Source organism: Notothenia rossii, assembly GCF_949606895.1.
Source record: "Notothenia rossii genome assembly, chromosome: 11".
Classification (NCBI taxonomy): domain Eukaryota; kingdom Metazoa; phylum Chordata; class Actinopteri; order Perciformes; family Nototheniidae; genus Notothenia; species Notothenia rossii.
In genome coordinates, this window is record NC_136910.1 from 20,556,461 (window position 1) to 20,584,254 (window position 27,794).

The following is a 27,794-nucleotide window of genomic DNA, read 5'->3' on the forward strand; positions in this document are numbered from 1 at the left end:
GTATTTACGTTTATTTTTAGCCAGCAGTTTAAGATGCGCCTCAACGTCGCCCGCTCTGGCCCCCGGAATGCATGTGACTGTGGAGGCATCGGTCTCTAAATTCACGTGTCTCATAATAGAGCTACCAATAACCAGAGTTGGCTTCTCAGCGGGTGTCTCGCTGAGTGGGGAATATCTGTTAGATACGTGAACGGGTTGGTGGGGACCTGCGGGTTTCGCGTTATGCCCCTTCTGAACAGTCACCCATTCTCCCTGCTGCTCGGGAGTTGCCGGGGGACGGCTAAGAGGAGCTACCTTTTGCCGGTCCGCACCGGCTAACATGGGCTTTACTGTAGCTGAGTTATTTTCTAAGATGCGGAGCCGGGCTTCTATGGCTATGATTCCCGCCTCCAACCTAACAACTATACTACATTTAACACATGTATCGGTACCAGTAAAGGAGGTAGGGGAGTAACCAAACATGAGACAGTTAGAGCAGGAAATAGCACCCGAGGGTGGGGAAAGAGCCATGGCTAGCTATCAAGCTAAAGTAGCTACCGTTAGCAAACCCGAAAAGAGTGTAGGCAACTGTGGAGTTACAGTCGCTAAGAGAAGGAGAGTTTGTGAGTGCTTAAGCTGTAGTAACGTGTGATTACAACGTCAGGCAGTTGCCGTGATCAAGAGTTTTAAAACGATCGATTAAGTTAAGATAACAAGCTATCAGCAACAGAACAGGCACACGGGATACCCGGAGATGACAACAACAACCGGAAGTTACAACATGCTTACCGCAATAGTGGTCCGTGTAGAAACAGCTGTCCACATCATTAAGTATTATTTGGTTCCCGGAAACTGACATTTGATGGTAGACATGGAGCTGCTGCTTTCAGGGGATGCTGGTGAGCAAGCTGATAACACAGTGAGAGCAGGGGAGGTGGGGGACATGGAGTAGGGACTCACTACCTGTTGCGCTGACCGGACCCCCCACTGGCATCCTGAATCCCACATGAGCCTCACCACATCATTACGGAAGCGCACGCCTACCAGAGCGTACAGGATAGGGTTGAGGCAACATCGAGAGTACGCGAGAGTGCAGGTTATGTACTCCAGCAGCAGAGCACAGAGCGGCCCCGTCATTTTACGCAACAGCACCACAGTGTACGGCAGCTGGAACACCAGAAACACCACCACCAGCGCCACCATCAGCTTCAGGGTGCGCTGCCGACGCCACTGCTTCCCCCGCCGATTTTTGTTCCCTTCCCACAGCACTCGAGCTATCAAAGAGTAGCATGTCACCATAATGAAGAAGGACAGGCAGAAGACAGCAATGATGGCTCCGTTGGTCGACATCTTGACTGCTCCACGCTTTAGCATGCCGCAGTATGCTTTATCCCAAGACACTAACACTCCAGAGTAGAGGATTTCAGGCAAACTCAGGAGCATAGCAACAAACCACACAGCAACAGCGGCAACTTTCCCGCCTGTAACAATGCGACTGCGCAGCCGGTGCATCTGTTGGGCACGTGCCACCACAATGTAGCGGTCAACGCTAATGCAGGCTAGCAGGAGTATCCCGCTGTATGTGTTGATAGCGTAGCATGCACGCAGAACCTTGCAAAGGCCATTAGGGAAGATCCAGCCCAGGTGCGTATCGACAGCCTGCAATGGGAGCGTGAGGAGCAGGAGAAGGTCGGCCAGCGCCAGGTGGAACAGGAAGACGTCGGTCATGGAGCGAAGACGGAAACGGCGGGAAAAAACAAAGGTGGCTATGACCAGGCAGTTACCCGCCACGCCCAACAGGAAAATCAGGCAGAAGATGCAGGTCTGGAACATTTTGATGGTGAACTCTTGATCTTCAGGATCACAAAGGCCAGAATCATTCTCGTTGAAGTTTGTGGAGTTACTAATATTCCCCAATGCGTAGTTTGAATAGTCATAGGTTTCTGGGTAATCATTGTAGTCATCATGGTGGATTTCCATTGCTGGTGGGGAAAAAATAAGAAAGGTTTGAAAGAAGAACTCTACTTGTTTAGCCCCGAGCCTGTTTTTCAGGTCTCAGGCTCGAAAATGACATTCCCAGAACAAATGACCATATCTTCCCTTCTAAAAAGGGTTAAATTAATAATCTTTTTTCTAAAAGCAAGGTTACATCTGTGAGTTGGATGTAGAAGTGTCAGAATCAATATGGATGTTTTTATTTTAAACTAAATTCAGATTGAGCACAGTAAAAAAATGTAAATTATTGTGTCCGTCCAAAAACAAAAAATTACTTATAGTGAAAACCACCCTTGAATGATGGGATGGTAGACTAAAAGCTTTAGGAATCCAAACTACAACACATAAGTACCCTGTATCAAGATTGATGCAAAACAAGTGAAATCTGACCTTTTTAGAGAGATTTAGCAACAAAAAAAAACACTTCTGGGGTCATTTGGGTGGATTTTCCATATCTCTGGCCCCCCTTGCTCGATTTTGCTGATTGACATCTCTTTCTAACCGTCAGAGCCAATGGAATCGAGGGGAACTCCCACATACTCCTTATTTGGTAATGTGTATGTGTGAGACTGCCGCATAGCCAAAACCGGAAGCTGCGATAACTCTGGTGGCTACCATTAGCAGCTAACTTTTACTCTCCGATTTTTACATAAAAATGTAATTATGGATTATAAATAATTTTTAGAAATCCACAGAAACATTATCAACATATGGATTAACCGATTCAGCCCCGTTTTTTCTCGTTTTAATGCCATTGAACAAGTCTTTTGATCAGATTAACAGCTACGGTGAGACGATCTCTCGTAAAAGCTCCGTAAAGGTACGTGTTGTGATGTCTGTGTTTGCTTCCGCTGTTGCGAGTTCGGATCGCTCAGTGATGATACTAATACCTAAATAATCTGTGGAACCTCAGCTTTAATCGGATATCTTGTATGTACGATAAGTAATAAGGGTATCTTTTATCTTGAGTTCTGTGCCAAAGTGCGTTAGCATTTTTCGTTCAGGGGTAATTTAGATGCTTCTTATGAGACTTGTGTTTTGTTTTGGTAAAAATTGTTTGTATCGTCAGTTAGCTGAGATTCTTCCCGTTAATCTGGTACAACACATTAATAGTTTCTTAAATATTAAGATGACCTAAGACACAATGTCGTGAAAAAAAAACAAAGCCCCCGCCGAGGGGGGCTTAGGGTTAGGGGCTTAACAGGCTAAAGAAGAAGAGTGATACTATTGAAAAAAAGCTTGGAATATTCTTTTGTGAAAATGTTTAGCTTTGGTGATCCCCTGACTTTTCATCTTTTTAAAAATATATTTTTTAAATTAACGAAAAAGTATTTGTTGAATTACCATGAAACTGGTCTGAGACATGTTACCCAATGAATGGTCATATTGTCTTGTGTCCACAAATGTAAACCGAATTTAAGGGTTGATGGGGCCAATTTTGTCTAGGAGTTTTGACACTCCTTACCATGTCATTAAGACATTTCTTTCATGGATTGGTATCTTTTTGATCAATACATCTGGCATCAATTGTGATGTGTCACTACAAAGCCACGTGTTAGCGGTAAAAGAACTTCTGCAGCACGGCTGCTATGATTATCTTTTATTTTGAGTCAGTCTGGGCTTCTACAAAATGCCATAGTGAAACCAAATCGTGTGGACTTATCATTGTTTAAAAAAAATGGGGTTTCTTATGAACATTCGCCTGGTTTGATTTTAAGCAGAAAAATGTACTTCATGTCGCTATATCAGGACATAGCAACTCCTTCTCAATTGAATTGAAAGTTAGAGACCTGCCGCTCTGTTTCTCAGTTTCACTTAGCTTCTGTGATATTTGAGTCATTTTGCACTGGGTTGCGTGCCACTGGCACCAGGTCGTTGGCACAGGGGAAGTCGCGGGTAGCGCAAGCCTCTACATATCAGTCAGTGTCGCGTGCCAACAGCCTTTATAGGCAGTTTCCACAATCACCTTTTGTCATTTCATCTTCCACTGTACAACTCGGTTATGTCTGCAAAACTATGCGCATATTACATTTTTCTGTTTATCTTTTATTCTTTTATATCTATTTGATGGTGGATGATGGTATTTCCCTTGAAGCTAAGAGAAACAACAATACGCTGATAAGGTAATTTGCCAAGTAAAACATCTTCAGCAAACTGCAGTCTATAAGATTATATTGCAATGGTTCTAATCATACTTTAAATCTAGGTTGCCAAAAATGTGTAAAGGAGTTCAACAAGGGTCAACTCTTGGTCCACTATTATTTACAATTCTATCAAATAACCGCATCTCTCACTGTATTCTAATGTCAATTATTATGCCGATGATATGTTCTGGGCCGTCAATTCAACTCCTATTGAGGCTTAAAGTCTCTTCACTCTTTCCTCAATCATATGTGCGCCCTAAATGCAGAAAGAAAAAACGAATTATTGTATTCCAAACATCTAACTTTATCTTTGGCTATAACGAAAATGTATACTGAATGTAATGAATGTAGAGGTTATCTGTAAAAGAGGCTTCCAAAATGTAGCATTAAATCTACCCTAATAGTGTTAGTCATAATACACTCCACTGTTATGGAACATTTTATAACAGCTAGAGTGGAGATAGGAGAGTGTGAACGTGTGAAAGTACACAAAGTCTATAATTGTTGTTTTTATAATCCATGCCAAGTTTCACAAACGTTTCTCTCTTTCAAATTCTTGGAGGACCATCATATTTAAAGGGAAACACATTGCATGATATTTGTGTAAAAAAGGTTTATCATAACAGTCCCATAACCTCCTTTTTGTCATTGAAACGTTTCAATTAAAAAAAAAATTCAAAAGATTATTGACCATAGAATTGTGTTCTGTGCGTGCAAAAAATGCCAGGACTGTGCTGATGCATTACGCACAGTTTAGAGTGAACTAACGTTGTTAAGGATAATTACCAGATGTCTATAACCCTTGTAATAGTCTAAAAACTAAATTAGGTTTAAATAAATCACATTCTATTCTATTTCCAAAGCAGTTGACATCTCAAGTAATACATGGTAATACACATTTTGTTTTATTATAATATTCTCTAAGAACCAGTATATTTTTCTTTTTATTCGTGATGACTTTTAAAGTTGGAAATCTGAATTTGTTTTTTTATGCTCCAAGGTTTTACATTTTTCAAGAAGTTGTTTGCAGATTTAAATTATTTAAAGATTTTAACACATTCGACACATTCTACACATTTGCCATCAGTTGTCATTGTCACACTTTCAACTTTATTTTAAATATTATAGCCAGTCCTGCATCCTTTCTCACTGTATCTGAGACAATGAAATAACAACTCCTTTGCAGTCAGGTTGAAAGTGAACTCATATCTGGCAACCAGGTCTGTTGTTGTACAGTTTGAGTGGGAAGCAGTTATATATATTTCAGTCATTGTTCACATGGTGTCAGCGAGGCTGTTGGCATGAGGGAAGCCGTGAGGAGCTTTAACATCTGCACACATGAAACATGCCAATAGTCAGTTTCTCTTCTTCTTTCACTGAAGCAGCTGGGTGAAAAATAATATTATTCATTTTTCCCTTGTTACCGGCATGAGTCTTGTCACGAGGGAATGACCTTGCAGTAAATCTCTTTAACAGTAGCTGCCATAATTTTAAAAAGATAATCATTTTGACAACTCTTCATTTATTTGTGCATGTATACAGATTCTTATATTAATTTAAAAGAATATGAGCGATTTATGTAGGCTCTAATTTGTGATTCACCATAATAGAGAACCGCAGTGACGCGTCATAAAACCCGGAAGTAAACTTCTTCCGGCTCCTTTGTCAAAAACCAATGCAATTTCTCCATAGGATTTTGGAAAATACCTCGAAATAAGGTCTGTGGTTGACACACATTTAAGAGAGGGATCACGTTTCTTTCAGCCGGATAATCTCCACATGTCAACCCTAGTTTTATAATTTTCGAATCATAAATTTAGTCACCAGAAGCAAAATGCTAACGCTATGCTATAGACGAACTACAAGCCAGTACAGCAGCAGGGTCGCACGACTTCAACGTCACGCCAACTTAAGATCGTTTCAGCTGACTTGCACTGAAACTGCACTTTGAACACTTTAAATATATTAACATTTTAAAAACTGTATACCCCGGTTATCTAGGCCCTTTTTGTTTTGTTTTATGTATACATGTCACACTGTGGGAAACGATATTTCGATATTTCTGGATGTATAACACATGTAGAATTTTTGACAATAAAGCTGACTTTGACTTTCGCGCGCTTGCATATTTTAACAAAGCTTTTCATTTTAGCCACACTGAATTTAACTAGAAGTCATGGCTGTGTCAATTACCAGTCTGATATCGTTTTACAAAGATGACAAGAGTGTAGATAGGGGAGAACCACTACAAGTCAGGACACGTAAAACAGTGCTGCCTAGATGAAGGTGTGCTTACCGGTGTTGTCAGGGCTAGCATGAGGGACAAGGTTTATAGTGTCGGTGAGTAGTGATAGCAAGAGTACCGTTAACCTAGAGTTAATTTATTCACATACATTCCCATCAACAAATCCATTTTATGTGTCACATGATATCTTTATTAGGCAAGGCAAGGCAAGTTTATTTATATAGCACTTTTTAACACAAGGCAATTCAAAGTGCTTTACAAAAAATGAAAGACATTAAGAAAATGGCATTTAAAATCAGTCATTAAAAAGAAAAGCTAATCAAACATTAAAAGAAAAAATACATGGATAAAAGTTACAGTGCACTCTAAGGTATGAATAGTTCAATTAAAAGCAGCGACAAAAAGAAAAGTCTTCAGGCTGGATTTAAAAGTAGTAAGAGTTGCAGCGGACCTGCAGGTTTCTGGGAGTTTGTTCCAGATATTTGGAGCATAATAACTGAACGCTGCTTCTCCATGTTTAGTTCTGACTCTGGGGACAGAAAGCTGACCAGTCCCTGAAGACCTGAGAGATCTGGATGGTTCATAATTTAGCAGGAGGTCAGAAATGTATTTTGGGCCTAAACCATTCAGTGCTTTATAAACAGCAGCAGTATTTTTGAAATCTATTCTTTGACACACAGGAAGCCAGTGTAAATACTTCAGAACAGGAGTGATGTGATCCACTTTCTTAGTGTTAGTGAGGACTCACGCAGCAGCGTTCTGAATCAGCTGCAGCTTTCTAATATATGTTTTAGTGAGACCTGTGAAGACACCATTGGAGTAGTCCAGTCTACTGAAGATAAAAGCATGGACAAGTTTTTCCAAATCCTGCTGTGACATCAGTCTTTTAATCCTAGATATGTTCTTAGGTGATAGTAAGCTGATTTAGTAACTGTTTTAATGTGACTGTTGAAACTCAGGTCAGAGTCCATGACTGCACCTAGATTTCTGGCTTTATCTGTTGTTTTGAACATTGCAGACTGAAGCTCAGCGCTAACTTTTAAACGTCCTGCCTTGGCTCCAAAAACCATTACCTCAGTTTTATCTTTGTTTAATTGGAGAAAGTTCTGACACATCCAGTCATTGATTTGTTCAATGCACTTACTCAGTGTTTGAATTGGAGCATAGTCTCCTGGTGAAATGGTTACGTAAATGTGTGTGTCATCCGCATAGCTATGGTAACTTATTTTGTTGTTCTTCATTATCTGAGCCAGTGGTAGCATGTAGAAGTTAAAGAGAAGAGGCCCCAAGATTACAAATATTACACACCAGAAAACACAGAAATATCCATGAAATAAACATACAGTAGGCTATAAACAATTAAAGGGATAATTGGGAAGGCATTACAAATGTAAATATATTTTAAATAATAAAACAATCCCACCACCACAGGTATCTACAGGAGAAGAGGGAATTCTCTCCACAAAATGTGAATGCCCACGTGGAGAATGGAAATGCAGTCATGCGGCTGCATTAGCCATCTTTGCCATCCACAATTTCAGCTGCACTGACACCCCCTGTCAGTGGAAGAAGCCAAAGGCAGCTAAACGTGTGCATTCAGTGGAGGATGTTGCAATGTTGTGGTTGTTAGAGTGTTAGGTTTCCTGTCAGCTCGTCTGTTGGGAAGATATAAAATATTAGTTTCATGGAAGTCACCCCGTCACATATAAGAGCATTAAGACATACTAGTACAGGGGTGGCCAACCATTCAGAGGTTAAGAGCCACATTTTGTCTATGTTACTGCAAAGAGCCACATCAAACACACAGTCACTGATACCGCTTGTTTCAGTTTTTTGTTTTCTGGAGACAAGATTTCAACCACGTCACTGATGCATTTTTGTGGCATCGGGATATATATTTTTTAAATCCTCTGAAGCAGAGAGAGGAGCTGTGGATTATTGTTATTGATTAATGCTTAATGTTTCTTAGGGTCAAAAACACTAAACTCACAACTTAAAATGAAGGCGTTTAGTTTATTTAATAAAAGAGCACATGTTCAATGTGAAAAGTGACAGTACTGTAGTTATAGATTATTTGCAATTTTGTGCTATATATATATATATTTAAAAAAAATTATATATATTATTTAAACACCTTGAATTTCAGGGGGGGGGCGCGGGGCTCAGTTGGCGGAGCGCAGCGCCCCTCCAAGACAATGGTAGGGGAAACACTGGATAATGTTTAATCAACGATAGGTTTCCCACCCCCCAAAGGTGATTGGTTCACTGCATCGCAGGTATTATTGTGATTGGCTCTTGGGCCACATCAAAATTAGACGCGCTGTCATCCTCTCATACTGACACCTGACACCACACATACACACGTAGGGAGAGCCGGGACGAAAGTAACAGAGCGATTTTATCCGAGCCCAAACAACTTTTAACGGCCAAATTAAGTCAGAATTATCAGCATTCGATAGTTAACAGACCTAATAAATATCAGGTTTAACTGTCATGAGTAGTGTTGTCACGATACCAACATTTTGGTTTCAATACCAAGTCAAGAATTCCGATTCTTTTTCGAAAGTCTTACATTTAATTATTGTGCTTTATTTCACACCAGAACCAGAACTATAACACAAACTTTTAAACAATGAGAACAATAAATAAAAGAAATGACAAGAATTCGTATTAAATACAATTAAAACATTTCTTATAGACAGGCCTCGTGGTGTCCGTAGGCTTGCCCTCACTGTCAGAGATATAGCTAAAATACATCAAAATGTCGCTTCTGGCGTCTTTTTTTGTCAACAAGCCGAGGCGCAGCAGCAGTTGCACTCCCACTTGCAGCCATGCTTCTCCTTTTCTCACATGCTCTGGTAGCTAGCGCGTGCACGAGAGAGGGGAGAGACTTAGAGCGTGCTTGAAAGGGGCGGGACTGTAGGCACGGCTGCAGTGCAGGGGGTGGAAGCAGAGCGCTGAACACACACGGGTCTTATTAAAACAGCGCTTTCTCACCGGAGTACTTTCCCCCCTCATTCTAAAAGTACCATACTAATGAAACGGAGGAATAGTAACGTTTTTAAGGGCAGGGTATCGCGGTATACCTTTCAAGTATCGGTACACCGTGCAACACTAGTCAGGAGTCAGTGTCTCTCCCCCAAACTCACACATATAAAATTCAATATGAACTGAAGAGCCGCATGAAACTAGGCAAAGAGCCGCATGCGGCTCGAGAGCCGCGGGTTGACCACCCCTGTACTAGTACATAGGCTAAAACAAAACATCTAAAGATATAACCTTGCACTTTGATAAGTCTCGTGAACATTTTCACTATTTGGACATTTTTATAGATCAAAATTGAACTAAAGAAATAAATGGTAGATTAATCCATATTGAAAATAGGTGTCAGCTGCTCCACTAATTATAATAATTGTATTTCTTAATTAATTAAGATAAGATATTACTGTATTGATCCCAATTTGGGAAATGTTTGTGTTGCAGCAGCATAACAAGAAAAATAAAATATAAGTTATTATATATACAAAAGTATGTGAGGGATGGGATATTAAATTGAATATAAATGTACATGTGATTTTACGTCCAACAGAAGCTATGGAGCAGAGAGTTTTCTGCCAGCCAGAGGTGATTTGTTATTAGTTCAATATGTCAAACTGATTTCCCTGACTACAATCTTTAGTTACATGGTGAAACGTTATGCTGCTTTTACTAATTAGACTTATCATATAAGCCACACAGGTTTTAATAGGATTTATTCATTATCTTTACTTATGTTGCGGTCTTTTCAGCAGCGCCATCTCTAAAACGCCGATACAGTCACTACCCATCATTTACATTTCACCGTGACATGGACAAAAATGTAACGTCAGCTTACCTCATGACACGAATCCAGACTCTCCTTTGGAAAACATTGGCCGGGAAACGATAGAACAAGCACGTTTCATGCGAAGACCTGTGGCTGCAACCCGGAGCAAAGCAACAAACCATTGCGTAGCTAACTAGTAGCGCTAGCTTTAGCTAACGTTAGCTAAGGAAACGAACTGCCGAGTAAAATTGGAAAACACTGGTAATTAATTATTCTATCATTTGTAAAACTACGGTGTTAAAAACGACAATTTCAAAAATACAGATTCTAATGGTCAGATATAGATATACAGATACTAAAGATAGGCATGTATTTACTTGCTTTCAAGCAGAACACAGGGGAAAACAAACTTAGCGGGAGTGTTTACGTGTTCGGCGTAATGACGTACAACGGCCTCGACAATTTCTGTAGTCCTATTCAGCCACTCGGTAACAACCATCGTTTTTCAGACACGTAAACTCTTCAAAAATCACCAGTCGGGTCACTGCTGATGTATTTAATGTCGTAGAACAAAACGTGATTTATCTCTTAAATTTGTGTCAGCCACAGACCTTATTTCGAGCTATTTTCCAAAACCCTATGGAAAAAATGCATTGCTTTTTGAGGAAGGAACCGGAAGTGCTAAAAATGCTAACTTACTTCCGGGTTTTTGGACTGCGGTTCTCTATAACTCATTTTAAATAGTGAGGTTTTAAATCAATCAAATAAAATGTGTATTGATTCAAAATGGGTACATGTAATCTAGTAATAGTCATGTTAATTCAATGTGTACATTTAAAAATAGTAATTTTTTGGTATTCTTAACAATATTTATTCAAAGTGAAACAGTCAATCAGTTATTTGAAAAGTCCCCAGAATTTCTTAGTGACCTTACCTGTGCTGTTTGAGTAGTTCAGCATGTCCAGAGTCCTCCTCCTGTTCCTGAGGTAGAGATACAGATCCTGCCACTCTTAAAAACAAGCCTGAAGGTTTAACCCTAACCCTACCCAGCCAATGAAACCAGCTCTGTGTTTTGCTGACCTTTGGTTGGTTGTTTGTGTCACAAGAATTCACAGAAGGATGTGATGAGGCACATGTGGTACTGTCATATCTCTGAGACTGACTCTATCGGATGCATATGATCTCTCATTTGGAAAATATCTGATTAAGAGAAGTGTTATTGGCATCCTGATTTGAACTATGTTACTTCTAAGTCAACAGAACAATGCAACCATACTGCATGTATCCAACACTGCAACTGCACATAGATATTTGTCATGACAATCTGTATTAAGTAGATTTATCTTACATTTCCACAATCACCGTTTGATTTGCTCTACATTTTATAATAACAAATATATATGTTCTTGTATAAGGAGAAAGGAGACACATTTCAGGTAAATGCACAAAAGGCACAAAGTTCACAACATCAAGCTGCAGGTTCAACGGGCGACCAACATGTGAAAACATGAGGGTGTGTCTGCTGACTGGCACCACAACAAATTCACAGCTTTGCATTGACCTATTTTTAGGGCTGTATGACTGTTTGTTGAATAATCAGGCAAAAATAAAGTTCTATCTGATTCAGCTCTGAATAATTGATCCTCTTACTTCTTAGAGGTAGGTCCCAAGAGCAACATTTTTGTCTATATTCAAAGCTGAACTTGCATTTAGTTGAGCTCTTTCTATACTAATAGTGGTGCAGTGATGAAAATATAAAAAATTGTTCACAAAGAGACGAGGGAACCCTGGAGTGCTAATATACTAACTAATCTCTGGGTTATGGACTCATTCCTGCCCCACTCTATAGAAATCAAGACATGTTCGATTTATTTCCTTATTGTATAATATAATGTGAAATTCCAATCACAGCTTCAAAAAGTCCCAATGATATTCAGTATGCAAATACTGATATAAAAACAGAAACACCAAAAATACATCTACTTTAAGGAGCAGTTACAAAAAATAAAAATGTCTTTAATGACAAAACGATAAAAATGAAAATGAAAATAGTTGCAGAGCTCACCTATTACGTGATAGGTTTCATGGTTGTCACTTTGAAAGCAACTAAGCGGTGTACTGGTAGCCATTCAGTCACAGGGCTAACACATACTGATAACCACAGGATATTTAAGATTTTAACCAAACCGTAATTGCTTTGGACTGTAAGAGATAATTCAAATTAGAACCAGAACCTTGTAGCTTTGAGGCGACAGTGCTAATCAGTGCACCGCACAAAGACGCCCTGTATTTAAAGCCACGGACAGATCTACCGAGAGTTCAGCATAATGTTTTTCTTACTAAAAGTCATACAGTGAAATGAATATCCAGATTATGATTAGAATAATAAAACATATCACCAATATGGTAAATGGTTGACTATACACATCTGCCTCAAATGGAACAGATAGCATTATTAGCATGTGTTTGTGCATGTGGTGAAAGTGTTACAAAGTGAGTGATAAACCACGCTGAAAACATATAGTGAGATGGCTACAGAGGTGTTAACGTTGATGATCGTTTAACCACAATGTTTGCCTCAGTTGTTTGCACCAGAGCATGAGAAAAATTTACAATTTTTTGATAAATGGATTGTGCCCATGAGAACTGTTTGGCATGGTTACAGCTTGGCCCAGGTGTTGACTGTTCTTGCTCCACAGTGTGGTTTTGTATATGTGGTTATTGTAAACTATAGTGTGAAACTGGTGACCCAGTGTTCAACCTGTAAACACAACAACCAGGTTGAACAGTGATTGGCTCCTCAGCAGGATGGCTGTTTCTTTCTTAAATGGTTCCCATCAAGCTTTAACATTACTCAGAACTACTTGCTTTTTTTGAATGTATTAAAAAAACTTATTTTCATTAGGTTTCAGATAACTATTTGGTCTCATAATGCATACTTTGTTAAGGAGTTTCTGAGTTGAATATAATAAAAATGTTTCACTGTTCAACAGAAAAATGTCATCAATGCTTTTTTAGAGGATTGATATGCCATTCATCAGGAAATTATTTGCACAATTAAAAGCTATTAGATTGGCAGTTATGTCAGTAGGTCACTAATAAAATGCTTATTGATCTTATATCATACATGTTATTACGTTTTTTTTAAAGTTTTCTTTGATGAAAAAAAACGATTTACTTATTGCCATGAAAAATCATAAATGCCAGTCATCAGTGCAACATCTAAGTAGATTCAATATAATATCACATAGGAGAAAAACTGCAAATACTCCCACATTTGAGGCAGAGAGATTTGATTTTATCTCAATTGTGCTTGAAGGATAACAAAAAAATGTATTGGATAATTAAAATAAGTGACCATAATCTTTCCTTATAACTCATGAGGTCAGTTGTAATTAATACCAGGGGTCTGCAACCTTTTTGACCAAAAGAGCCATTTTGCCCCCTTTTCCAACAATTTGTTTTGTCTGGAGCCGCAAAACATATTTGATAGCTTATAAAGTTGTATTTATTGTTATATCATACACACAAACTACAGTTTGTTTGCATTTATTATTTATAAAACTGTTAACCCCTAATAAGAAACAAATAACTCTTATAAGGAGAATAAAAAAAAAATACACAGGCCTACTTTAAATTAAATTAAACACAGGAGTTCTCTGCACATTTGAAGGAACAAAAATACAATATAAATTGACCCACTTTGAAATAAATAAAATATAGCTGCACCCTAAAAAGAGTTAACTGATTGAATTATGACTGAAGGTCGTCAGCTGTCTTCCTTTTCCGTTTTGTTCCTCCAATACGTAAAGGCTGCAGAACCTTTAACAACTTCTCTCCACATATCAAACATACCGGTAAGCCAGCATCGCTTGCTGTGAAAGCATATAACTCTGTCCAAGCAGAATTAAATCCTTTGTTCCTCCGATACTTTTCTTTTCTTTGATTTATCCATAGTTCGCTCATCGAGCCGGGGGTCAGGTTATTCACCTGCAAGAAAAGGCGCTGGTGCGGGACCGTAGCAGGATGTGACGCATATTTGAGTTGACCTAATTAAAACCGTTTTGTTTTTTATGTATGTGTAACAGTATCACCTCAAAATACAAGATACGAAACATTTTCAACAATGCAACAACATTTAAATAGTCCTACAAATACTTGTATTTAATTTCCTTCTTATTTATGTCTAAACCATGGTCTAAACTCAAGGGAGCCAGAGCAGAGGGATTAAAGAGCCACGGGTTGCCGACCGCTGACCTATACAGAGCAACATGTAAAATACAGAATATGTTTTGGTAATAGTCATTTCATTTTGACCTGCTCATCAATTACAAAACTCACTTTCAGATGGAGGTTTTCCATTTGTACACAGTGAGTGATCCAGATTTGGTTAAGCTTTTGGATACTTATATATTCAAAAGCAAACTGAAACCTTTTATTTTCTCATGCTTATTGATAACATACTGCAATGTTTGTCTGTAGCTGTTTTCATCGTTTTTCTAATACTTTTGTTGCCATTGCATTAACTCGTATTTTATTCATGATATATTTTCTTTGCATAATATTGCTTTTTGCTTTATATATTGATGAATTAGGCTGTACTCTCAGTGACTACTCATTAAATATACATGCACAGTCCAATACTACTGTTTATGCACAGTCTATTTTTATGATGCCTATAATGTTTAGGTTTTTTGGAAATGGGTTAGGGTTAGGGTTAATTAAATAATCACGGAGGTCAGCGTTACAGGTGGCGTTGCACTGGACTGCAATCCATATTTAGAGGTGTTAAACATGTATACAAATATGAATGGTAGTATTCATGGCAGAGTATTATTGGTCATATTTAATTTTCCAAAGCAGCAATCCCAATTTTCAGTACAGATAACATAATCAGAATTGCAAAATGTGCGGTGAATATTATATGAGACCAGCATTCAGAACTACTTCTAATTAGCCTGTTAGTTTGTTTCTCTTGTCTATTTACCACTGTAAAACACGCAAGTAAATCTCTCATTGTTATTTAAATATAAATAAGAATGTGAGGCTCAATTTATATTTAAAAAATTGATAGAACAACGTTTATAAAATAAAATATGCCTTGGTTATTAATCAAATAAAAAAAACAGTACTTAGGTTGTTGGACAGTACAGATTCCAGGTCTTCTTAAAAAGAAAGATCATTTTGACTAGTAATTAATTATTCAGTGCAGCAATTCTTTTTTTTTTTAATGAATATTACATTTTCATTTTATTTCTGCAATTTGCTTTACAGCACTGCACTTATTAGGTGGGGTAATTGAAATACAGAAGAGTATCCATTATTAATAGAAAGCAACTTCCTTTAAGCCTCCTACTGTCTGTCTGTGTGATTCTAAAACAAGAGCCGCTGAAGGTGTAGAGAGCAAGGGGGAATGGTGAGAAATAAAAAGAGTTTCAGAGCAAGAATGTGGGTGACCACATTATTTAGAACAAAATGAAAAATGCAAAAATTCACCACTGGAGGGCGATTTGGAACCAGCTGTAGTGATTATTGCAGCAATAGCACAACTCAAACAAGGACTGTGCAACCATATAAAGCCATTTATCACTGAATATACATTTACAACTCAAAAAGTGTTTAAGTGGCTTTATTTAAATTGTAGGTGGGCTGAGCTGTATATAGGCTACATGTTATGCAGCAACACTGAGATAGTCACGTTGCTGGCAGTGGATTTGTCTCTGAGTGTTTTACTAATATCTGTATTCTTCAAAGTCTGAGTCATTTGTAAGATATCATTTGAACTGTGATTATACGTTTTCAAAACATTGCTTTTTTAAACCCTACTTAAAGAAATAAAACACTTTTTCCATTTAACAGAAGGAGAAATTCTCCAATGTATGCCAAATGTACGTTAATTTAAAAAAAGTAAACTTGGGATTCAAAATCAAGCCATCAGTTTGAAAAATACCTCAAAAATATATTACATTTCAAAATATATGTAGGGGTTTTTCTCTTATTAAATGTCATATTTTACATTTTAGTCAGAACGTCCTTCTTATAAAAAATGTCAAGTGTTACCATATTTTTATTTTCTCAGTATGACAGGTATTTGCAGGGGAAGTACGGAACGGGTAGTGGTTTTATTTGATGTTGAACAAGTAACAGGCAGTTTGATAAGTGTTAAGATGTTATGAGTCATTCTGTCTGCTGCAGTCTCTTTTCTGCAGAGAAGGAACTGATACTAATGCCCCTTTCACACCAACGCGTTTTCAGCTCTGGCTCGGAGCTGGAGCCTGAAAAGTACCGTTTTTTCCTGTTCACACCGCAGCGGGGCCGCCTCTTCGCTCCGGAATCCGGTTCACTTCCAGCTCCAAAAAATTGTCGGTCTAGAGGCAAGAGCTTCGGAGCTAAGAGGCGGCGTCGCTTACGTCTCTCTTACGTCGAGGCGTGCAGGAAACTAAACCCACCTCCCCTGAAGGTGGGTCGACTGAAGAGTCTCGTCATGCCTGCCTACAAGCAGTAGTGCTTATAAACACACTTTATAAAGTCAGGCAACACTAACCAGCCTTTGTGTGATTCTGTTTATTTGTGCCTTACTTTGACCATCCGTTCACTGTTATTGATCATTGTGGAGAGAGGCAGACGTTTTGTTTTGTATTATAGCAGCTATCGGATGGAATCAATACATGGGCTGCACAGGTTGTCGTGTCCGGCTATCACAAGTAGAAAAATAATGAAAAATACGCCGGTAAAATGTGCCTGTAGAAAACGGTTTGTTCGGTAAAAAGTAAGAATAATGAGTATGGGGTGAAGGTCAATAATAACAATTAAAACAATCTGCTAACTTGGCAAAAAGCAAGACGGGATGTGAGTGAGTCTAAATAAGACACTTTTTCTGGTGGCATGAGCCTTTTTGAGGTAAAAAAGTAGGTAAACATTTACTTGGGCCAAGCATTAACATTGATACAGACTATAAAAAGCATACTGTATTAAATGAAAATGTCCCATATAGAAGCATGTTTGTCCTAAAAACACAGATATATAAAAGTGCAAAACTGATAAGCAAGTTAATGTAAAAACTGTGTAAATATGCAACACAAATTGTGCTTACATTTATAAAGTCTGTAAAAACAGTAGTCAGGTGTCATGATGTTATTTTTTGGTTGATCAACATCCTTGACTTGCTTTTCTGACTTCCAAAAATGTCCCTAAATGTCTTTCAACATGGGTGGCAAAGCTCCAAGTCTCCGAGCTGAAGTAAAGACAGAAGCCATGACAAAAAGCTCTGACTTCCTGCTCATTAAAAACCACAAAACACAGGAGGTTGTTGTTTTAGACTTGTATGTTAAAGGCAAATACATACAGTACTTCAGTGTTTAGATTTATCACATTTTCTTCAAAATAAAAGAAACCAACATGGTTTGAAAACAGAAAACGTGGTGCTGGTATTTTGTGTCTGCATTATTATTGCTGCACTTTGTCCTCATTCAAACAGCTTTCTATGAGCCCACTGAGGTATTGCTAATGTGTTTTAGGAGGTTTTGTTTTACTGTATGTCGCAGCAGCTTCCTGATTCCAGGCATGTTTCTACCCAGGCCGCCTTCCCTGCTGCTAAATGCCGGAGGAAATCCCTTAAGAGTGTTTTCACTGACTATCTGCACAAGAGCAGGAAATAGGGACGTGCTGCCTCCTTTTACCCACAATACCACCAACAGCAGGTCAGTCCCACACTTATATCACTGTATTATCATGAGTTAATGGCCAACAGGAGTTTGTAAGCACATACCAACACATATTTACTTAACTGATAAATATGGGCTTGCAGTTAGTCTTATGTCATTCAAGTCAACTTAACCTTATTTGGACAAATCAAAGACTTAAAATAAATGAGTCTGCCTCTTTGAATTTCTCTTCCCTGACAGTGTGTATTCCTCCTAAAGACCGTTCTGATATCATTTTAGTTGCGTTTAATGCTCAGTGTGTTCCTTAAAGAACTGTTCTACTGATTATAATATGTTTTAAAAAGTTTTTGGCCAACAATAGAGCACTGTGAAACAGGAACATATCCGTTTTATACAGATAATACTTGGCAAGAATAACTAATTGTTGGGTATAGGGACTGCACACAGGATTCTCTGACAATAAGAAAGATTAAGTCATCTTTTCCCCTTGCAACATTCCTGATATGAGATTGATTGTATTGGTATTTCCCTTTGAATTTTTTTTTATTTGTTTTAGATAAGCCAGAAAAAAAAACTGTTTCATGTTATGACAAATTGAGCAGCTCGGTAAATAAGCCCCAACAACATCTGATAATACACCAGTCACTTGACTGCAGAAAAAATGATTAATAGTATATCTTTCTGCTTATCGTTCAAGATAAAAAATGTTAGAGAATACCTGGTGGAGAAGCTTAAGAGACAGATATTTCCCCCAGGAGGAGACCAAAACAGAGTAGAAAGTACCGGTTATATACAGTGTTTCTATTAGCCAGTATTTACCAGACAAATAAAAGTCAATCTTTAAGGCTGCGCTCAGAGTAAAAAGAACAAAAGGTTTCAGTTACTCCCTGCACAAAGACAGAACCTACAGTACATCCCCACAAAGAAAGATGGAGGATGAGTTAACGACAGGAACTAACTGTGGCCTAACGTCAATACTAGTTAGTTTGGTGAAAGGTTGTACTATATCGAACTGGCGGTACTTTATGAATATTACCTGTCTATCGTCTCTCCTACATCGTCACACTGATGACCGGACTTTTACTGACTTTCCTGTTGTGCTAATTCTCGCTGGAGAGAGTTTATTAACAGCTGTTGCATATCCTTTAAAAACGAGCCATTACCGTGCGCGTCATAGGTGCCCTTCGGTTATGAAGGCATTAACATTTGTCAAAAATAATTTCGATAAATTAGAAATCTACATTATTATGTAATTCTTTAAAAAGCCTTTTTATCGATTGTTTTCAAGCTCAATAATAAACAAAGATCATATTTAGCCAGAATATTTCCCATCAGTTGGTTCAATTGAAATCTTACCGTACATATATTACAGTATATATATATTGGAGACAACTCAAATTGAACACGAATGTGTCTGCTGGATGTAAAGTTAACTTTTTGCTAAAATGTTAGCAAACTACAGAAATACATATTATGTAATGCTTTTCCTGCTACATGTGCTGCCTCCAAGTGGCAAAAAAAAAAATGAATGCATGTTTAATTGACAGTATTTCCTGAGCCGATAAATAATATCTGTGAATAATTTGATGACTCTAGTAATCTATAAGAAGTATAACTCTATAAAATATATCTTAAAAACTTTGTTCAATTTAATAGTCACATCTTATTTATGATGTGTAAAGAATCATACAGTAGCAGTCTGAGCTTTGGAAATATTATATTGACTTAAAATGAAGGTGCTGGCATTATTTGGCAGCTGTCAGTAAAAGTAAATCTGCGATGCTGTGAAAAAATGATAAGTCCTAAAAATAAAAAAAATGTAAAAGTTATAAGTAATACCATATTATGTAAGCGCAGTCAGTTTGTATTGATTCCTCCTCTTACCCCTCCACAGGATACCTTAAATTCATGATGAGGACATTATCTCCCTTTCATCACTTCTTTCTCTGCTATCATTCTATCTGTTCATCAGGGGAGAATAAATAAACCCAGCCATGCACATGCACAACAAACCCAGACAGCAGTGCTAAGATAAAGAGGGATGGGCTTCCTCAAGCCACTCAGCTCTCAGACCTCGAGCTTCAGTAATGGTAACTCAGGTCACCGACTGACCCTGAAGTCACTGCTGATCCCCTGACCGCTGCACCATGATCCTGTACCTGCTTATTCCTGTTCTTATCCTCAGTACGTATACAACTTTTATTTTACTCAATGGTTTAAGTTTGATGATGTTTTATTTCTTAGTATTTCCTGTTTTATCGGGTTGCCAAATGTCCATTGTTTCCCCCGTGTGTGGGATAGATAAAGGAAGAAGGTGGGGGGTTAGTTTTGGCGAAGAAAAGGCTGGTACGAGTGCTTTTTTTAAATGGGTTGTAAATGTTTGTGTGATTTTAAATTGCTTAATTTAATCCGTTTCTACAGATAATGTGGAATCACAAACAGCCAACATGACAGAGGAAGAGAAGAGCAGAGATTTGAGGAACCAAACATCCAATGAGTTCAAAACCAACAACAGTAAAGCTGACCTTTTGTTTTCATTTTCTGTGCATGAGCAGAGCTGCAATTACTGACTTTCTTCATTTTCAGTGTTGGTTTTTGTCAATTGGTATGTAAGATGTCAGATAGTTTAATATTTCCATTACATCAGATTTCTAATTATGTTTGCACAATAATTAAAAAGCTTAAAATATTCTATATTAAAGACTGAGAAAAACCATCACATTTTTACTTCTGAAACCAGAACAGAAGCTAAAACTAGTTAAATGTACGCGATTTATGTCAAATGTAGGTTCAGTGCACGCCCGGTTCCAGAACAAAATGACTCAGGGTGCATCTGAGATTAGAGAGGGTGCAGTGGTAAAGTGCTATTTTTATAACTGGGGAGTGGACCTGACACCCTCTAGGGGGGTCCTCACTTCCTCTAGGGGGGTCCGGGGGCATGCTCCCCCGGGAAGATTTTTTTTTAAATATTGAAGTTAAAAGCATCAATCTGGTGCACTTTGAGAGCAAAATGAAGAGATCTATGGATCTATGTGCTCTTTGCTTGATTCACGCCTTCCCAGTCCCTTATCACGTAGCCTATAAGAGCATGGCGCCAGTTGTTGTAGCCAGTCGTGGTGAAGGCATCTGACTTACTTGAACCGAAATGTCTACATGCATAGCAGAAGATGGCATCTTCTTTACATGAATATTCCAGCCAATCTCTGTTTTGAAAACATGAGCTGCAAAATGAGCGCCTTACCCCACTGTACAGGCGAGTTGGCTACTTTTTTAAATATACCTGAGCAGGTTCTGTTTTGCGGGCCGCTGAGGGGTGGCGGTGTTTGGGGCAACGAAGACGGCTGCGGCTGCTCCGCCTCCATGGGAGAGGCGGGGAAAGCCGGCGAGTCGGGCGTTAGTGTCCACGACAGTGGCCGCGGGTAACGCAATGTCCCCATGATCTGAACTGTTATTACCTGCAGTAGATGCAGTGTTACTGCTGGTGATTAGGGCTGGTTGTTTTAACCATTTTCTGATGTCCATCATTGACTGCTGTGTAAGCACCTTGCAGATGATGAACGCGCAGCGGCACAGGTCACGCGCACCTGACATAATAACGTTACTTACCGTTTAAATTGACCAAATAAATGCAGCAGACAATGTTATTTAACCACAATTACAATTGATTTTAGTTCAACCATATTCTTCGTATTATTACATTATTATTATTATTATTGTTATTATAAATGTCATTTTTTTCACTTTTCATTTCACTTTTCATTTTTCAAATGAGGGTGCACAACGACTCAACTGAGGGTGCAATGCACCCTTATGCACCCCCGTAGAACCGGACCTGGTTCAATGATTCATCAATTATAAAAATTGCAATTAATTGTCTGACAATCAATAACTAAGTGTTATGTCAAAACCATTACCAAAATGGAGTTAAATATACCACAAAGAAAAGCAGGAAGTCCTGATATTTGCAAAAGCCAATAGAACAAAACTGATTTGTTGATCACGTTTCCCTCTAATTGTATGATTAGCTCTTCATTTGTGATTCACACATGCAATTTTGCCGTGTTCATAAGATGATGTTGTCATTGTGTGGATTGGATATCATTCATTCACCAAATATGAAGCATATCGCTCAAATAAAAACAATACTTTTTTGCCAGCAGGTACAATGGAAACAGGCAACTCGACATCCAGTTTGAACCGAGAAGAGAAGACTCAAACATCTGGTTTCACAGAGGATGATGGTGAGTTTTTCTACTCATTCTGTGCGAAGAAAGGAAACCCCTCAGTCCTTATCAGTTCCTTAAAATTCCTTACTTAATGGTGGTTTCACACCAAAGGTATGGCACCAATAGGAGGATGACATTCATTTCAAACCTTTATTTACATGTTTACATTTTCTGACTGGTGTGCGTTCAGAAAGGCAAAACTCAAACGATACAAAATGTTTTAATCTTTTAGGGGCTGGGTAGATAGCTTGGTAGCTTGCTTAATCCACAGTGCTTCCATTCTGCACTGGTTACTGAAGATAAAAAGCAGGCTAGTAAACAGTGGCAGCGCTTGGAGAATACGGAGCTGCTCCCCACTCTGACCCTCAAACTAATCACCTGGGGCAGAGGGACCACGGAGCCAGCTATTACGGAATCAATTGTGGTCTGATAAAACCTTAATTCATCATATTCAGGTTAAGCAAACACTTGAATTGGCAACTTTTTCACCTGTCACCAAAACAGGAAAAGAAAACACCTCAACCAAATAAATTACACATAAATGGACGCTTTGAGTTATTGGTTCAAATGGATTTTGGCTTTACCGCAGAAACACTACGCAATAAAAAACAGCACTAAGAGTGCTAATGCTCCAGGGTTTGTTTCAATGGGACGAAAAAAAGACTTGTGGATGCAAGTAAATACATTTGAAAACGATGTGATCAGGAATGTATCGCTTTCAGGTAGTGTACTGGTCTACTGAATAAGCTTATGACATGAAAAGTATGACATGGGAGTCAATTCAAAGTAGCTGTACTGTATATTAAGGCGCTTGACACATTAAATCCACTTTCATACATCTAATTTAGCAAAACACTCAGTTTGTGCGTTATGATATAGCCTTAATTGTATTTTTCTGTTGCTTTTGGTTCATGCATGTCTCAAATATATATTTGTATTTATTGCAGGGAGATTTCAGGACCAAGAAATGTCAGGCAGCCATTGCCATGTGTCCGTGCTGGAAAAGTCGATTCACATTTGTGGGGACTTTTTTCACAAGGAAATGTCATCCAGCACAGAAGACAGATGTGTGCTTGACAATATAATCAGGTAAGGAATACCAAATATCTACAGGGTAACATTTGTTCTTGATGGCTTGACTTTTACACAAGCTTCTTTTGTTTTCTGATGAATACACACAATACCAGAAAGACCAGTACATTATTGGATTGTGAATGTTGATGTTGATAAATGTGTTTATCCAGGATGCAAACGTATATTAGTTGTCCATTGTCTAGTGAAACTACCCAATTTTCCAGAATAAGAAAGATTGCCATAGGTTTTTTTCTCTGCTAGCCTCTGGTGCTAAGTGATCCCTGCAAGATCAATTGATTAATGCATCTCTAGACATTTATTACAGCAAATATGGACTAAAAAGTAAAATATTTCAACCCAAAATGTAGTGGGGTGGTGTGATACATGTTCTAGGGGGGGGGGGGCAGTGCCCCCCTAACACTGACTTTGGACCCCCCTGTGGCCCCCCATGAAAAAGTTTATGATTAAACGATTTCTTGGCTGACGGAATAGACGGAACTAACGATATTTGCCATTCTAGTCGGACCCATTAGAGCAGGGGTCTCCAGCACGTTGATCGCGAGCTACCGGTAGCTCGCAAGCCCTCAATAGCCCCCACTTTACACATTTTTTTTTTTAACGCAAGCCGTCATCGCTATGAAGGAGCACACAGCCTCTGTGAGCGAGCACACCTTTATCTATTTAATATAGTTGTAAACAATTAAGTAAGAAATCATTCCAATGTATACTGTAGGACAGTAAAAAAAAAAAAAAAAAACAGTTTCAAAGGGGAGAGATTAGTAAAATATGCATAAATAAAAAGAAAGAATGCTAACTATAGGTAAAATAAGATAAGAATAAACTAGTTTAAATGATTTGTTATTGGTTGTGATCATATTCTAAAGATGTTTGGATTATTGAGAAGTATACAGCTCCCTTTCATCTGAGTGTTGAGAGCTGTATCCATAAATTCATTTTGTGCTCAAAGTGCATTTCACTTCAACATTTAAAAAAAAAAAAATCCCGGGGGCTGCATGCCCCCGGACCCCCCTAGAGCATGTGAGGTCCACCCCCAAATAAAGCAGGTTCAAATAATTAAATTGCATACAATTTATTTTAGTAAACACTGAAAACGGGTCCCACAGACCCAAACAGCACACAAAGGTTAAAGGGAGGCATATAATAATGTGAAATGAAACAAATACCAATAACTATATTGCATTGTTTTCTTATGCGCAATTACTTCATACGGTCTTTGCCTTTTTCGTCCTGCGTTTATTGGACCCCCCTCAGTAAATAACTGGCCCCAGCCTGGCCCCCCCTGTCAAATTGGTCTAGAACTGCCACTGGTGTGATACATAAGCATACCTCATAGCTGTACTTAATCACAATACAGTTTGTTGAGTAAATGCATGAAGAGTCAACAGTGCTCAGCACAGTGAATGTTTATAATATTAATGAATGAATAATCTCTCACATGCAGCTAACGTTAGCAGATCATCTGCACATCAACAGGTCACAAACAGACTCTCCCACAAACAGCATTATCCAAGCAAACAAGATACAGTTAATAATAATACAACCTCCAAAACCAAAAAAGGACACAGCAAGGGATAAAATAAATGACACACAGACACAGCCATACACTGTGTAAATACATACAAAAATAACCTACTTTCAGGACAGACATCAGGCAGAAACAGACAAAGAAAGTAGTTCACTCTCGTTAAACGCCGAAAGCCATTTTTCCTTTCTCCCACGACGACAAATTGGATATTATCCATGACACAGTTGATAATTATACACCGCTACACTTATTGTTCGCTTGTTAACATAGTCCATCCTCCTGTCCTGCCCTCTATCTTTCCTAGCTAGCTGATGTTAGCTATTATAAGCAACACTGTGCCACTAGCTTACTAACTCTCGAGTAGTTTCAAAAAATGTTATGCTTTTCACTTTCTCGTGTTTGTTTGTAGGAATAAAGTACGGTACTGTACTTAAGTAATGGTTAATTTCTGACTGTTGTTATTTTTTTCCAACTAACTTTTTCCCTCAGTTGAGGGACGTGAATGCACTACCCTTTTTGGCCACACACACTGACGTTTAACAGCTGCTAAAAAAAACAGGGAGGCACTGTTCACTAATTTGAGGAAATGTAATTAAAAATGTTTAAGACATTAAAAGAGGGCTGCAGAATAATAATAATAAAAAAAATGATGCTTAATATGCATTACAATTAGGACATAAATAAAAACTAAAAAATAATTACATTAAATAAATACTCAAAAAATGCACTTTTTTAATTCTTTTATTAAAAAGGAAATAAATATTTTTAAATATTACATTACACTTTTCTTCAATATGAAGCAATTGGCTTGAGACTGAGAGCAGCAGAATAGAGAATTCCGAAAGAATTGAGACTATTGTTTGTTCTACTCCTATCACAAGATTAACTGACAACATAGAAAAACACCAGCCTTATCCTTTAACAACAGTGCACCTTGAACGGCAATGGGGGACTGGGAAATATCCATCATCAGGACTGGGCCTAGTACACGGCTGCAGCATGAGTTAGTGCCTCCCTCTGCAGAGTTAATGAATAAATCTGAGTAAATGGCCTCTTCCTTTTTCCCACCCTTTTGCACAGACTCAATCCTTTCTGCTCTGTTTATGTTCAAACAGAAAATAGCTTGACCACAACAGTTTAGTTTCAAGTCGCAGATAGATGTGCCACACTTTTCGAGTGCTTCATGTTCCAACATAAGAGTTTCATTTCAAAAGTGCTTTCTCAAAATCACTATCTTCTTATAAAATTAGACACTGTTAGACTTCAAGTGAGTATTTTACCTGAATGTGCGTATTGTCTATCCCACTTCTTATGAAATTGGATCACTTAAAAATATAATGTTAACTATTTCTCTTCATTATAAAAAGCCCTCTAAGCTTTTAACAGCTACTTTTCTTTTTGGCTTCATAAGTCTTTGATTACAATCAGTTAATTGTTTCTGTCCTTTCTTGTTTGTTTATTTAATGAAATATATGTAAATATAGTAAAATAAACTGTTGCTAAAATACCAAAACCAACTCCAATTGTTGTAGTTTTACATTTCTATCACACAAAATGTATCATCTGTCATGTATTTTCGCAATTATTAAACCCTTTGTTCAATTTAAACATCAGAAAACAGTAACAACTGCCTTCCACATTTTCCCAGAGATCACAGTCACGACAATGACATCATAAATTACTTCACTTATGAAATAATTATTAGAACAGTAGACTAAAGAAGCAATTGTTTAATCAAGGGTTGTTCATCATTAATACATTGGTTTATGTTTCTTCTTCAGGCCATACAACACCCTGACGACATGCTTGGAGCGTCTGGTAAATTCAATTAACTGTCGTTACCCAAACCCCACCATCCAAGAGCTTTTCCTCACCATCCACACTATGTATTTCAACAACTGCTCTATGGAGATTCCATTAGAGGATGCACCTCAGGGCGTTTGGATCGCCCTCACTCTCATCCCTGTGAGCCTCATCCCTGTACTGGTTTATCTGGTGGTGTTCAAAAGCAAATTCCAAGAGTAAGTCATGTTAGATCCTCATAGTGTCTGTGCCTATTGGCTTTTATCAGAACTTATGTATGGTCCTTCTGCGTGTTGGGTATATAAAATATTTTAATTGGGCTATTTGCTGGAATAGTGTGTCATTTTCCTTATGGTTTAAACCGTGCTCATGTCTTTTTTGTGTGTCTACATTATTGTGTTTGTTTTATTCTATTGCTAACAACCTGTCAGGGACTGCAGATGAAAATTTGCCTTTTTGGCTAAATAAGGAACATTTACATGATGGACTAATAAGGTTAATTATCTTATATAAAGAAATACAAATCATGCTATGATGAGCCTCAACACAGTACATGTTATCATTTTGAGAATATGTGTATTTTGTATGATGCAATCTGGGAGGATATTATAGGTTAAGTTAGGCAGGTTTGGCCTGATTTTGACAAGCAACCAAAACCAGCTTACTGTATCATCAGATCTTTATATTTTGTGTTTATGTTATGTGTGTAATAAATGTGTCTCTCTCAGACAGCAGTGTCTTCGTGTAATGCAAATAACCTGTGTGTGTGTGTGTGTGTGTGTGTGTGTGTGTGTGTGTGTGTGTGTGTGTGTGTGTGTGTGTGTGTGTGTGTGTGTGTGTGTGTGCCATCTAGTTTCATTATTTTTAAGACAAGGTAGACATTTCAATGGTCAATATCTCCAACACAAAGTCATCTTCATTAATAAATAGCAAGACAACAGAAGAGGAAAATATGTTTATATGAGTTTGTGGTGAACTGTTAATTTAACAATGATATAAATCCTTAGAGTCATCAAATATATTATATGAGGATCAGTGCATTTACCCTTTATGAGAGATGATGTGTTAAAATCTTAAAATTAAAACGAGTAGGTTTTATTGGAAATCCTGCTAGACTGACTAGAAAGTGGAGGGCTTGACTGTGTGGTGTTGGGTGGTGTAGGTGTGAATAAGGAAACTGCTGTGATGCAAATAACCTGTGTGTGTGTGTGTGTGTGTGTGTGTGTGTGTGTGTGTGTGTGTGTGTGTGTGTGTGTGTGTGTGTGTGTGTGTGTGTGTGTGTGTGTGTGTGTGTGTGTGTGTGTGGGGGGGGG

At 38.2% G+C, this 27,794-nt stretch overlaps 2 protein-coding genes across 2 annotated transcripts; one reads left to right on the top strand and one right to left on the bottom strand.

Moving 5' to 3' along the window:
• Positions 1–802: 802 nt before the first annotated feature.
• Positions 803–11,243, bottom strand: ccr10 (chemokine (C-C motif) receptor 10). Its single transcript, XM_079657417.1, has 2 exons — positions 11,103–11,243; positions 803–1,961 (listed from the first exon to the last, which is right to left on the bottom strand). The coding sequence occupies exons 1-2, from the start codon at positions 11,125–11,127 to the stop codon at positions 814–816; spliced, it is 1,173 nt and encodes a 390-aa protein (XP_079513543.1). The 5' UTR covers positions 11,128–11,243; the 3' UTR covers positions 803–813.
• Positions 3,833–27,208, top strand: LOC307023830 (receptor activity-modifying protein 2). Its single transcript, XM_079657418.1, has 7 exons — positions 3,833–4,097; positions 17,746–17,868; positions 19,727–20,016; positions 20,254–20,346; positions 21,993–22,073; positions 23,006–23,147; positions 26,460–27,208. The coding sequence occupies exons 3-7, from the start codon at positions 19,980–19,982 to the stop codon at positions 26,701–26,703; spliced, it is 597 nt and encodes a 198-aa protein (XP_079513544.1). The 5' UTR covers positions 3,833–4,097; positions 17,746–17,868; positions 19,727–19,979; the 3' UTR covers positions 26,704–27,208.
• Positions 27,209–27,794: the final 586 nt, after the last annotated feature.

Bases quoted from the DNA above. Each gene is read 5' to 3' on its own strand.
- LOC307023830 (XM_079657418.1), top strand. From the start codon at position 19,980: ATGATCCTGTACCTGCTTATTCCTGTTCTTATCCTCA. The intron at 22,074-23,005 runs GTGAGTTTTTCT...TATTTATTGCAG, and splicing joins TGGTTTCACAGAGGATGATG to GGAGATTTCAGGACCAAGAA. The intron at 23,148-26,459 runs GTAAGGAATACC...TTTCTTCTTCAG, and splicing joins GTGCTTGACAATATAATCAG to GCCATACAACACCCTGACGA.
- ccr10 (XM_079657417.1), bottom strand. From the start codon at position 11,127: ATGCTGAACTACTCAAACAGCACAG. The intron at 1,962-11,102 runs GTAAGGTCACTA...TTTCCCCACCAG, and splicing joins GAACTACTCAAACAGCACAG to CAATGGAAATCCACCATGAT.